The sequence below is a fragment of the Anopheles arabiensis genome, chromosome 2 (genome assembly GCF_016920715.1).
Source record: "Anopheles arabiensis isolate DONGOLA chromosome 2, AaraD3, whole genome shotgun sequence".
Lineage (NCBI taxonomy): Eukaryota > Metazoa > Arthropoda > Insecta > Diptera > Culicidae > Anopheles > Anopheles arabiensis.
In genome coordinates, this window is record NC_053517.1 from 77988206 (window position 1) to 78002874 (window position 14669).

Here is a 14669-nt window from a genome sequence, read left to right on the forward strand (position 1 = left end):
TGCAACAATGTCGTTCCTTTGAAAGCGATAAACGTTTTTGGTTTAAATTTTAAAATTTGGGTAATTTTTAATAATTATAACGTTTGTTTTAACCTTCAAATAAACAGAAAATAAGCGCAAATACCGATAAGCTTTTATGACGATAGATGGTCTGACTATGCGCATAGAAATGCGTGAAGTTGGAAATCTCTTCAAAACTGTGATGTTCGCAATTGACGGAAAAGTACTATAGAGCTTCCTATTCTATTAGCCGGTAATGCATAGCAAAATAATCAATGCTGCAAATCTGAGAAGACATTACACATGAAAAGAACATGAGAATTAATCCTCAAACGACAGTGCATCTGCCATTTTCACAACATATTGCTACCACATTACATGCCAGAAAAAGTCTAGAAGAACATAGACCATTCAAGTGGTTGACGAATAAAACAATTCTTATTTTTACCATTTGCAATATTTTAGGAGTATGATATTTAGATGATACATTTATAAATCAACTAAGTTGAATAATAAATTTTTAGGTCATGATCGATGGGCGTCATATCGATGGAAATTTTAATTATGTCTTTGCAAACTTGTTGACGAAGTTCGAGTGAAATAAAATCAAACAATTTATTATAAGCAAAGAAAAGGTGCAATTATTTACAGTTCATCAGTGCGAATCTAAAATTACAGTGGCAAACAAACAGTGCTTGCAATAGAAATTGAAATTCTAACCACACTCAACCCCTATTTGCAATGCACACACATGACTAAGCCGAAACAACAACGATAAGCCACGGCCCGATACGGTGCTCCGGTTTTAATTGATTAGCGTGGCTAATGAAGTGGCCGCCGATGGAATGGAAAACACAATTGATTGTCGATTATCAATAGCAATCAAGTCGCTTATCACAGTCGCCTTAGACAGTGCAGCTGGAGCAGCGCTCTGCTTGTGTGGGTTGCGCTATGTCTCTTTCTCTCTCTCTTTTCGGCACGAGGCCACGCAGTACAACCAGCGTGTGCTCTTACTTGGTCGTGCTTACAAGAACAACAGCAAAAAAGATGCCAAACAAACCCTCCCCTTTCGCCCGTACAGTGCGGTACGAAGTCCAGCAATTCGGGTCTTTGGTAGATATCTTATCGCATTCTACCGACACTATTTGCTGATGGAGGGCAGGGCGTCATCTTTATAGCGCCACAGTCGATTGCCATCATTCGCTGGATGGTGTATGTCACCTGTTTTCTCGCCGTTTGCGGTACAAGCAGAAACACGTATATTGGCCATACGGGGAAGGCACGGCGTAATGATGATGATGCAGAGTCGGTGAGAGTGGGCCATGGGTATTTTTTTTTACGATTCTTCACCCTTGTCTTGCTGTCACACTACAAGTTATGCAGACTGTCCTGGCTGAATAACGACGAAGCGCGTGTGACGGTGGGCGCTTTTCGAGCGCGTCGGTCTATCGTTGTGGGTGACTTCCGGTCGAAGGTCATGGTCTCGCGCTCAGAGGATGTCGGTCTTTTCGGTCTGCTTTCTTTAGTTTTTGTTTTTTTCGTTGCTCGTTCGTTTGGCGTCCCCGTCGCTTCGGATCGAAGTTTCGAAGTGACAAAGTGCCCAATCGGTCAGGCGCGTCCTGTACGAAGCATGTCGGTGTCATGTTGCAACAGACACACACGCACCCACCCACGCGTCGGGCTATGGATAATACATGATACACAAGGGAAGGCACAGTGGCGCTTTAGCGAAGGATGATCACTCACAGAACTTTTCGTCTTTTTTCTTCATCTTCTTGACGACGCGCCGAACCTTTACGATGCGCCGGATGACCTTCTTTTTTGGCTGGCTCGCTTCGGCTGTCGGTTGCGCTCCAGCGGTGCTGCTGTTGGTACTGTTGCTTTCACTGCTATCACCACCACCACTACTAACACATCCGGTCGGGGGCACTCGCGGCGGTAAACCTATTTCGATCTGCGCATCCGCCCGTGGCGGCGTTCCTTCACGTGCCGCGCGCGGTGTCAGGAAATTACTGTCCACACTGTGCTCCTTGCCGCTCAAGTTGACTTCGGCAGGTAACGACGACGACGACGACAAAGACGATGGCGACGTCTCTATCGCTCCCAACAGCTGCACCGAGTGGCTGTCAGCGACCTCAACCCGCTGCTCCATGCTGCTAGCACTCGCCATTTTACCCTCGGCGCCCATCCTCGGCGGCCCACTACTCATATCTTGCCTGCCCCACCTGGCTCTACCACACTCTGGCTCGTCCGGCAGTCCGGCCCTCGCGAAACGAGTATGCTGTACACTCGAGCGCGGGGAACGGGTCCCGCTGAGATCTTTGTCAGGGGTTTCCTTATCTGGTTGATTAATATGATTTCGCTGTACCGGAGTGAGGCGACAGGGCGGAAAAACAAGCGAAATCAAAAGAACCCCAAACCAACCTGGCAGTATGGGGGTGCGCTCGGGCGTTGTTTGCGTGTGTTGCAGCAGTGCCGTGCTCGACCTTCAGCTCGTCGTTGGAGACAGCATCACCAGGGACCGTGAAATCACCCTCTAGAGTGCGCTCTATCGCATGCCACGACAAATCTCGTAACACGACGGGGGCAAACAGTGCTGACAAACGATGTGTGTAGTGCGGTGTATCTGTCTGTGTGTGTTAGATAGAAGATATCGAAACTATCTTCCCGGTCCTGCAAGTGTGTAGGGGCACTTTATGACTTCATCTTTCGCTACTCGCATCACATTTGCTTACGGTACCGGTCTCCCCGAGGCTCTCTTATCAAGCAGCTAACTTGAGTACATTGGACGAATCTGGTGGCAGATAAGGCAACGGGTGGGCGGAACAAGATACACGAAAAAGAAACTATCCTTCACGCATCGATCGAAGCTAGTTTGCTGTTTGAGGTACACGCTTATTTCAGGGGCAGTTATTTCGACAACACTATCCTGTAACGCTTTAAAGGCAATAAACGCTGGCAAAACCCATACACACACAAGACACACTGGAAATGTTAACGTTCGGTCGTATTTTGAACGCTTATCAATTAAACATAGCCACGAACGAGCTTCACAAAACTAACCTGCCAGGGAGAGAGAGAGAGAGAGGGAGAAAGGGAGAAAGAGACAAGCAAAGGAATCGGAAGTAAGGAAACGAGCATATCAAGAAACGATAGGGGCCAAAGGGCAGTGGAAATGGTTTGCGGGTGACGGTGACGATGCTTTGACAAACTGAAACCTTGGCAAGACGCGTTGATATGTGTGTGGGTGTGTGTTAGTGTGATTGTGCGGCTTGAAAATCGGTTGATAATTATTATTTTACCTTGGCATGATACACAGAGCGACACGCACACACACATAGACGCTAACACGAAACTAACGCCAGGCGGGAGCGATTGATCTGACTACAGTCAGTTTGTTTATATGGTTCGTTGGCGTGAGAGGAACAACCCACGATCGATGCCGCTGCATGCTACGAAACCGTTTGATGTTCGTTACAAAGCGACGGTGGGGACCTTTGACATTTGAACTCAGCTATCGGAACGTTTTTGTGGGGGGAAAATTTACCATTAGGTACGCAGTGTTTACAATTGAGTTTCATGGTAAAAATGGTTGTGATTGCAAAGATAAAACATATTCCAACTGTTATGTGTAAACATATTCAGATTAATTTTAGCACATGCTTGGTGAACTTTTGTTATTTATAAACACTCGTTATTTGTTTATTAGAAATGCTGTAGCTTTAACAGATAAAAATGCATTCACTTGTGCATTCAAATCAGTTGATTATAAAGTTGAAACAAAAATAAAAAAATAGAAAAAATATGATGAAGCAAAATACGTTATTATAATGCTCTTTCTCCCGTGGCAAACTAAACATGTACACTTTAACGAACTCTTTGCCCTGGATAGAAAGAAAAGCAAATGCAAATCATGGCTTACCTCGCCGGCTTTTCATACTCAATAGCACGAGGAACAATACGAACATTGACCGGAAATGAAAGAATCCTTAGCGATCGACATATGAACATTGTTTTCATTCGGCATGCTTTACGAACAAAGCCTGCCTTTTTGCACATTAGCATTAGTAAGTGTTCAGAAACGTTCATTAGTGGCGCACAATTGTACAGCAGCCGCTGTGGAAATATCAATCGCGCAATACATGACACAAAGCAATAAATCGACCGGCTCTTTGAAGAGCTGCAGCATTGTCGGGCAATAAATGTTTTGCCCTATCTTTCAACACAATCATTAGGCTGACGGGGCTACGCAAACGAACATGATTAATACTCGTTCCTGCGTTCTCTCACACCGCTTGAATGGCCCTCAGCGCAAAGTGGCGCGAATACCCAGCTAATAACAGCTGTCATTCGGTGGTATAAAAACGCGCTACGATAGAAAATGGTAGGCAAAGAAAAATGTGCATACCTCTTCGGCCGACTGCTATCTCGATCACTCGACCAATGGCCAGCGGCAGCTTATAAATATCAAATCAAATCAGCTCTCATAAATCACCCTGATAAATGGTACGCAGCGGCCCGAAAGCCCCCGATGGCTGGAGTAACTCCCGAAGGAGCATGGTGCCAAACGCGTACTTCAGCATTACCCTGCGGACATAGCTTCGGTTGATGAGTACGATCGTCGTTCTGAGCCTTCCAAGTATTTTTGGGGTTCCACTTTCCTTGCTTCAGCATGGTTGCTGGTGTGGTATCTCACAGATCCGGCAGGACAACAACGTATAAAGGACTTAAACTGGCATCCATCCTTCCAAATGGACAGACGGATTCTGGCAAGCAATATTATCTATCTGGGATGGTATGTTCGAAGGAATGAAGATGGAAGAAGTTGTGATGCATTATTATGTGAAAGATTTCTTTGTTATTGTAGTGTCAATAATAGACTCCTCTAGTCCGGAATGCACTTTGGTGTGTAACGATTCTCTACGAGTGTGTGAAAGTGTTGAGTTCATGATGGTAAAGAACATTAGCAGCCTTAAAGAAGCTTGAACAAAATGACATATTTTTCGGGAAGATGTAGTACGGATGACACTTGAGAATGCCCAATTATTTGTACCACAATTAAATTGTTTTTCTTTACATCCCAGAAAAATAGTGCACATTCACTGGTGAGGCTTGTTTTCTTTTAACGATTATTATTGTTATCAGCACATTGTGACTTCAATGGCTTGTTGAAGCTTTCGTCCATAAAACTCAACTCATTGTAATGGCTATTGACCATATTTACGTGCATTTTTATTAATGTTTTTACGATAGTGCCATTATAGGTACAGTGCCAAACAGCCAGCATTTTCCTATAGTGATCCTAGTTCTAAAATCAATAAAAACAGGTCATTTTAGACTTTTTTTGACGACAATTTTGACACAGTGTTGACATGTCTTAGCCTACACGTTGTGTTAAATCACGTAAAACCGTGTAGAAGTGTGCTGTGAACAGGATTGAATTGTGCACCACTGTATCGAGTCGCCTGGTTCATGCAGGTTTGAGTTTGACCTGTCGGCGGGAGATTATCGGTTTTACGACCATTTCACGAGTCTCTGGGGTGTTTTCCAATTTTCTGCTGCCATGATCGTTTGCGTTCGGTGCCTGTTGCTCGCACTTCATCATCGTTCTGGCGCCGGTACAACACGGCACGAGCTGTATGTACGTGACGCTTCCGTTGTAGCAGCTTAAGCTGTAACGATCTTGGCTCCAAGAACCTGTCATTTTTACGAGAGTACGTGCTTGAGTGTACGTAGAGTATGAAACTGTGATTAGAGAAGAAAATACTCAGCTCTCGGCCATCGGTAATCATATGTTTTGCAAATGCGTTCCAAACTAGCAAAAGAGCAGGTTTAAATTGTAAAGTTGTATGAATTTAAACAATTTCCAAACGTAGAACTAGTGAACAATTGGAGAGCACTGGACAGCAACAACGATATCTGAAATAGTGTAAACCACGGGTTCATTGATCGTAATTTTGCTTCTATAACTGTCTTTCATTGTCTCAAGATCTCTACTTATAGTTTTGCTAGTCTTTATTTTCGTATTGTTATAAAATATGACGTTGTTAGGGTAGGCCTGGACCAAGGCCCCGAAACTAGAACAACTCCAAAGATAACGCTTTGTGTAACATTTAGTCGGTATATATTATTATTATTGATACTAACGCTTGTGTAACCGTTTTAATGTGTGACTTGTTACTTAAAAATACATGAAATACGTCAAATACGCCTTTGGCTTTTGTGGCAAACATTTTGATGTAAATTATCACCTCTTCAGATTTGTTCATTCAGATTTAGTACTAACATTCTAGCTAAACGCTACGACAACACGATGAATGAAGTAACGATTTTAGAAGGCCAAATCATAGGTCTAATTGTTTGTCATATACGTCTTGATGTTTTAGTTTATCCTATTTATAGTTTAATTTTAATCACTCTAATGAAGTTAACAAATTAGAGCAAAGTCTGTTTTATCGGCTACTGATCGATTTGATAGATATATTACTAAATAGTAGTATATGATGGTTTTATAATAACTTAGGCTGCTTAGAATACCATGCAATTATCATAATAATCATTGTTATTACAATATAGTTATTTGTAATATTATAGCCTATTAGATGAATAAATAGGAACATTACATAGTTAATGTAAGAATTGGCACAAGTGCTTCATAACACACCAGTATCTTCTAGCCGATGGAATATGCTTATTATTTTTCTCCATTTGAAGCTAGAACATTGATTGATCAAGAGCTGTCCTCATTATTTCGAGACGATTATTCGCACCTGAAACCTATACAAGATTACAATATACGTACAACTACACTGTACAAGTATTGGATCATCTTCTAACTACCATAAGGTCAACGGTTGTAATGAACACATCCACAGTTTCGCCCTTACACTGTCGCTATCTCTACGAGTATGGCCCGCAAAAAGGAGGAACTTCGTACCAAAACATACTTTTATTTGATGCTAGAATCGTTTTAGTTATAGCGATACCGTTTCTCATAGCACGCTTCCGAACAAATTCTGCCACTAATGGAGCTAATGGTATCGATGTAGATACAGTTTCCGGCACATAATCATTAATTCAGACCGGAAATCGTTAGTTTCGCATCTACTGCATGAATAAATTAAATGTCTTATCTTAGAGTCTATCACGCGCTTAGAAGCACCTTAATGTAGTGTTTTTGGAATTCTTGCTAGCTGAGACCCCATTGACCACATATTGAGCCATGTACTAATGGGATATTGTAGTTGTGGCTTAAATTGTTGTTCAAAATTGGTTGTTTGAGAATATATTTATTTCCCGATGTAGGGATTATTTGTGTAAAGATTCCATTCGTGGTACATAACGTGGGACCCCGAGCTAAGCACTGCTTCAACTCAACACGATCGAGACTAGACAGATTGAAAGCAATTATCACATTACAGGGAAATTAATTCATTGCCAGCCTGGGAACGAAACCGCCGTACCACAATATTCCACGGTTCAGCGAGTGAGTGGCACCGAGAACAGTGCGCCATAACTCACACCATCCGCCATAAACGCGAGGTAATGAATTTTGAGCGCAATTTTCATCACACCTCACCGCCGAAATTAACATAGAAATGGCGCTGTCACTGTCACAGCACGCTGGCAGGATTATCAATTATGCAAACCAAGGCCGGCAGGCAGCCCAGAACGGCACACGGCACTTTCACCACACAATCGTTCCGGTTGACACTTCACCTTTCGGCTCGCGGGCGGAAGTGAGTGTATTGGTGATATTTAATTTTCCCCAAACAAATCGTGCAGCAATCAAGCAATGGCGTCGTTACAAGACTGCAGAATCGAATGCCGTGTAAGGAAACGCTAATACTAATTAATCAGGTTTCGTGATTCGAGCAAGCTTGTCCCGTGTCACACAGCAGACGCCAATCGGTAACTGCTAATGTTTGATATTCTTCACCTGGTTTTCTTCACCTGTCCGTACCTGTCCGCACTGTTTTCCGTCACGTTGACGGTGCGAGGGCCGTTGACCGTGAAAATGAATGTGCAAATAGACACACACCACACCCAAAAACCCACCCAAATCGCGTCCCACGTGCACGAGATATGAGAAGCTGAGAGCGTGTTGTTGTGATTGCCAAAAACTACACGACAGTGGCGGTGGAGCTGGGGAAAACTACTTGCAACCCATCCGGAACATTGGCCGGATAAAGTGCAATCCATTTTGTCAAATGGTAACAAGCGTGTTACGCTCAAGGTGGTCCGGCTTTTAGGTGCTTTTCCGTCACGTTACCGAGGTTGGGTAGAGTTTTGTACGTCCTCGTACAGATAGAATTCATAATTTCCTGTTCGTTATTTGTGGTTTTGGTAAGTGGGACGGATATTGTTGCCAAATCGCAGGGCAGAGAATAAAAGTCTTGCTCTGCCTAAGCAAATGTTGATGGAAATGAGCTGTGCATGTTTGGTTCTGTTCTGTTCGTCTTAATGAGGCTTAGGTTTACTTTTGTACAACGCTGCTCCTAACTAGACGGATCAGTTTTCGCAAGGTTTTGTTGTTTCATATTGGTAACCTACAACCCGCGCGGGAAATAACCTTGACCGCCGTGAGATGTCCGTGCTGACTGTCTGTCCAACCAAAATAACAAGATTGATTGACAGCAACGTTTGAAAAGCTGTACTTCATCGGCCAGATTTGAACAAACTGATACGAATAGCTGACATTCTCTGACCACAGAGGTCAAGGCAGGTGCTGGCCGGGTGTAGCGACCGAGTTGTGTAGTTGTCCTCAGACCTTTGCATTGTCCTCACAGCAGTTACTGCTGTCCTTCTTTTGCCAATCATAGGCATGCTTTCGTTACAACTGTTTGAATGTTTTGGACGGCATGGATTTTGTGACACCTTGTGGTATAAGTGTGAAACCTCCAGTTAATGGTTTAGAAAATGACGTCTAATCATTCAGGACGCTATAAACAGGATTCTTCATAACATTTGCAAAATAAACACTGCAACACAACTTTGCACCTTTATCAGAGAAAAACATTTTAGAAAACCCTTTAATAAAAAGTACCAATAAATAGTGTTTTTTTGGTGGCCAGGCCGCGTCCCAACGACGTGCTAAATCAAGTTAGCAAACCAACATGTAGAGCCCATAAAGTACTGCATAGTACCATTTACTCTAATGTTTTTGTAAAGATGAATTAAAAGATAACGTGTTCAAATTCTTGACTGGATATAAGAAAATTGCTTTATGAAGATAAAATAATAGTTCTTCTTCTTCTTTTTTGGCACAACAACCGCAGTCGGTCAAGGCCTGCCTGTAGCATTAGTGGATTCGGCTTTCAGTGACATTTTTATTATAATAGCAGGATAACCAGTCCTGGGGCACGGGGGGCACGTTCCATTCGGGACTTGAACCCCTGACGGGCGTGTTGTTAAGTCGAAGGAGTTCACGACAGTACCGAACCGAAAAAGAACGAACATAAAATTAGCTTACACTATTGGGTTCTTTTTGTGTGCGATTGCATGAGACTGTATGAAAAAATCTATACAATGACGATCACAACGATTAACCACACACGAACGACCTTTGTCGCGCGATAATAGTAGCACAATGATTGTAATCATGATGATGATGATGATGATGATGATGGTGATGGCGACACTGATATAATGATGATGAGATGTGCATGAGCATTACCCGGCCAATGTCTCGCCGATGGGATGACATCGACAAAACCATTAGCACGAAATGCGCTCACGCTAGATGACATTCGACTCTACACGTGCGCGGGCACGGCCGAACGAGGGTTGAAATCGATCCAATCGGAATCGGTTTCCGTTTTCATTGCACTTACCCTTGATTTCCTCCTCGGTGAAAGTTTTCCCTTTGGCAACCGAGCTCTGGGTGAAGGAGAAAGATAATGTGAATGTGTGTGTGTGAGCGAGAGAGAGAAAGAAAAAAAAGTACAAGAGGAAATCAGTTGCAAGGTAGCAGCAAGGGAAGCGAACTAAATCAACCCTTCAACTACATTGTAGTCGGGTGTAAGGTGATGACTCCTTGAGAAGAAGCACGTTGACTACTTACTTTGCGCCGTCCTATCAGTGCAGCTCCCAGCATCTGTGCAAGTGGAGGAAAACAAGAATACGATATACAAGTTAAAATGTAGCTCATAGTTAACGGCTGCTTTTGCAGAGCGAAGCAATAGCGCGACACAAACAACGCTGCATTGTTGTAATATAAAACTCCTGTTCGAGCAGTACAATTTTTCATTCTTCCTCATTTTCATGCTTTTGCTGTCCTTTGAAAGTATTTCAGTTTTGGAGCGTAAACACCACTGGAGACCAGTTTCGTTCAATTACCGCAACGATTTTAATGCAATTCAGCCACGAGCGAAGTGACGCCACGGCACGCTCGCTTAATCGTATTTCATTCTTAACTGACATGATTGCGATATATGTGTGTGGCCGGAAAGTGAAGAAAAGCAGCGCACGGTAATTAGTTTACAAAGTTTACTGCATTGGCTTGGCCGGGCTGTTGCGGTTTGTTGTGCACCATTGGTGGTGATGACAACAGATTCACAGGGGGTAAAAAAGCGATGGAGACGCCTGGTGCCGCTCATGATTCATACGGCGGCCATTGCCATTTCTGGTTTGTTTCCGGTGATGGCCGCCCCGGCAGCGAGCGAGAGTGAAAGCAAGATAAGTGGTGAAATGTTGGTGAAACCAACAGAATGAGGTTGAAGATGGAAAGGGGGAGGTTATTTACGACTTCCTTGAACTTAGCGTACTTATGCAATTAACCTTCCTGTTGCGGCTTCCAGCCTGCTTCTGCTGGTAGCGGAATCAACCTTCCCCCTAAGCCTACTCCATAAGAGGTTGGCGTATTTGTCTGCATTTGAAATTGCATTTGAAATTCATTTTAACAACAGCGGAACGAATTCTGTTGCCCCGAAGCAGCTCACTCGTGTCTGCATCTTGGCAGTTTTTTCTCTGCACCAACGTTTCTGTGGCCGGTTTGCTAACTTTTACCGTGCAATGGAAAATCGAACCCTTTCCTGGTTGTTGAAGCAATAAAAAACGAACATTACGAAAAATGGCAACGGAAGAGAAGTTCAAGAGAGGCTATTCACGGAAAGAAGACTTGAGCAAAAGTCGCTGCCACGTTCGCCGAGCGATTCGAGCGTCGAGGGCACGTGATCGCTGCCGGCAGAACATAATTGCACCATTGATGATGGGTGTTGCTTTTGCCACTTGTACGAAGGGTCCCCTTCGCTTCGCTTCGTAGAAGCTGGACAAAACGGGGTTGGTAAATTTAATTGCAAAGAAGCTCGTTGTGAAAACGTACGAACTTTAACCGTTCGAATGATTGCCCGGTGGGTGATTTAATTTTTATGGAAACAGCGCTATCTGTTATCGCTTATGTATGTCCATTGTCTTGATTTGAATGCAAATCAAATTCAGTTTCATGCCAATTTTAAACAAGTTAACATCCCTTCAACGATTAAAACACGCATTTTCAACGATCAGCTTCTTCCCTTGCCGTGTGGGTAAAGCGTTTTATTTTCACATTCCATCGTGTGTGCATAAGTTGATAAAAATAACTCAAACCACGGTACATTCTTTGTTGAATCACAGTAAAATATGACCGCCCAACGGTGCTACGCTCACCTTTGCTGCGTCTTCTATCTCACTAAAATCACTCATGATTTCAAGCTGGCTACAAGCACGGGTAAGAATGGGACAGAATGTGGAGCACCTAACTCACTACCGATTCGCTAATTAACACTTCGCGAAAAATCTAAATCAAGAAAACAAAACACAACGCGCTCAAAATCACTGCTTCTGAAAAGGATGAATTGCCGGGATAATTAATGATACAGGAAGGTACAGCAAACTTTTTTGCCGTGGGAACGATCGCAAACCAATTATACTCGTCTCGGGAGGTATTATTGGCAAGCCACGTTGGACGAAAGGGCAAACAAAACAAATAGCAATCAGAAGCGCGATCACACAAGGCGCACGATCGCCCGATCAAGCCCGCGCGAAAGATGACACTGGTTTGTGACACGGGGCCCAGCCCACGCCGCCGCCCATTCGACACAGTGCGGTGCATTCGGTTGCATTCGTCGTCGCATTCCCAACCCCCCACGCGAAACGTACCCGTTGCGTGGTCGAACTATTCGGATCGAATGGAAAACAGATTCATAACGATGCTGCTCGCCTCGAAGATCGTTCCCGTTGCAAAAGGGGTTTCGTGGTGAGGCGGGGCAAGTGGAACGAGCAGGCTGACACGGTATCGTAGCGAAGCGTTACAGTGCAGTCGGCCGATGAGCGCGATGTACCGGCACCTCACAATTCACAAGATTGTGTGGTTTTGGTCCTCACTGTGTAGCCCTCGTACCCCAAAAATAGCAGAACCGTTGAAGCGCAAAGAAGAAAGGGTCGTAAAGTCGGGGAGCCAAGGTGTCCACCCCGATGAGGGAGGCAGGTGGAGGGTTGGAGCGATCAGCGGTGTGATGCCTCACCGGTCCGAAATGAAAACGAAACGAACGAAGGAACAGGACAGTGCTGTCACTTGTTACTGTGTAGAGATTCTAGCAGTTTTTTTAAAGCATAATACAGTGGTGAACATGTGATTTGTTGTTTGGTTATAGATATTAATAAACACGGAATAATACAATGATGTCAAACAGTTTTAATAATAAACTTTGTTCATCATGTTGTTGTGTTCTAATGTTAATAAGTGTACTTATTTGATAATTCATCAAAAACAACAAAATACTTATGAATGTTAAAAAAGCTATAATGTATCATGGTAGTTTGTACAACCCTCGTCCACGTATCACAAGGTTTATCATTTTGTGGTTATTTTCATTTATTTATGACAGTATAAAAAGAGGTTTTAAGTAATTACGGGCTTCATGTGATCGTTGTATATAAGCACCGCTATGATTTTTTTGTAATAATTGTGAAATTACCGTAGTGATAAATATTTGTTTAGCTCAGAATGTTTAAATAAAATGTGTTACACAAGTCAAACTCATTACTTTAATAAATTGTAAAGTATTTTTATGCTGGAATATACACCAACAGAGATACAAAATACAATTAGTACCAATTGGACTTTTGATCTTTTTCATATTGTTAAATATAAAATATTTATTTGAAACACGTTTATTATGTACGCTAAAATACGCTAACGGCTAAATTATAAATTAAAGCAAAAGATACTCGATCTGTTCCAAATGGTTACGAATAAGTGATTCTATCTTGAGTAAGATGTTTGTTTTTAACATATTATTATTTTAAAAAAACATGAAACATATAGCAATAAAGTAATACCAGATTTTCTGCATTAGGAGGGACGGCTTTGTCGTATTGCGCATGCATTATGAGAAAACGTTGCACAGAATTTAATCGTTATACATACGTTAACAAAGCTTAATTCAAAGATATGGAAAGTCCAGGAAAAAGTCCACTACACCTACACCTAATTACACCTCATGTAACACATTGCGGTACTGGAATTTAGCTGCACTTTTTATGAACGTTACGTCTTTTATGGATGATTGTTTTTTTAGTGTTACCAGCAACACAAAGTACTACTCGAGCAAAGTATTCCATAATTATCATCTTTCGTGTATTTATGGAATGGTTCTCTGATCTATTTTCTGTAAATAGTAGGCATTAATTGTTCCATTATTTCAAGCAGTGTTAAACATATTTTACCAGATAAAAATTATTTCAATAATTCGTTTTTATTTTTCGTAAGAATGATCCAGGCCAGCTAGCCTGTTTCTATTTCTATAATTTTATGATGTATACTTTTTTGCGGGAAATAACGAGTGACATATTTTAACTGGTATTAAATTGAGATTTGTATCTTTAAAAATAATAAGCATAGTCTATGTAAACAACTGTGTAAAAAAAGTCAACTACCCACTAATCCTAAGGCATCCGAAAAATCGCTACACTCTTCATTTGCAGCGAAACCGGTGGTCAAACCCTCCACAGCTGACGATAGTTTATTTTTGCCACGCGCTCTTAGGAAACCGCAACATGGTGGCAAATGCTGCAACCGCGCACTCTCATCGATGCATCAACCCATTGCACCAGCTGCAGGACGCGGCGGCGGCACACAAAAACCCCGAAGCCGATCAAGTTCGAGGAAGTGAAGCTCAAAGGCGCACATCTTGACTGGCACACGGGTTGGCACAACCTCGACACCCGACTGCTTGCCGTTGTGCCGCGCATATACTTAAACTAATCGCACACTAACGTACCGGATTGAGAGTGCGAGAGCGTTGGCGGGACGCAAAGGAGTAAACTATGCTGCTAATAATAGTAGGTCGCGGATATCTTTAGCCCTCGTTAGCTACCATTTTGCAGCCCCACCGCGTGCGCTGCCTGCCCTCCCGCAGCACGCCGCGTCAGGTTGTTATTGTTTACAGCTGATCGCGCGCTCGCGAACAAACCGAACGGCTGCTTGTTGTGTATACCAGCTTCCCTTTCAGATTTAGTGGCAGCCTTTTCACATGCTGCAGTGTTATTTTCTCTCTTTCTTCATTTTACTCTTCTCAAGTTCCGTTGCTTTTTTGTCCTCTCTGAACACTCTTGCTGTGTTTTGTTTCGCAGCGCGCAGCATCGCAAATTCCTTTCTTTGTTGACTTCCCGTTGGGTTGTGATCAATA

General features: G+C 42.9%; 1 protein-coding gene across 7 annotated transcripts in view; it reads right to left on the reverse strand.

Annotated features, from left to right (window-relative positions):
* The window catches only part of LOC120895625 (calcium-binding protein E63-1), a 77679-nt gene that overhangs the window by 57307 nt on the left and 5703 nt on the right, over nucleotides 1–14669 (reverse strand). For 3 of the 7 annotated variants that reach the window (XM_040299175.1, XM_040299166.1, XM_040299183.1), the window contains 2 exons: nucleotides 10064–10096; nucleotides 9834–9879 (listed from right to left, as the gene is read on the reverse strand). In XM_040299175.1, coding sequence (XP_040155109.1) covers nucleotides 9834–9879; nucleotides 10064–10096 — 79 coding nt within the window. Of the gene's footprint in view, nucleotides 1–1746; nucleotides 3064–9833; nucleotides 9880–10063; nucleotides 10103–11646; nucleotides 11821–11900; nucleotides 12042–14669 lie in introns of those variants that run through there. The other 4 variants (XM_040299140.1, XM_040299132.1, XM_040299156.1 and 1 more) reach the window with 3 other exon arrangements.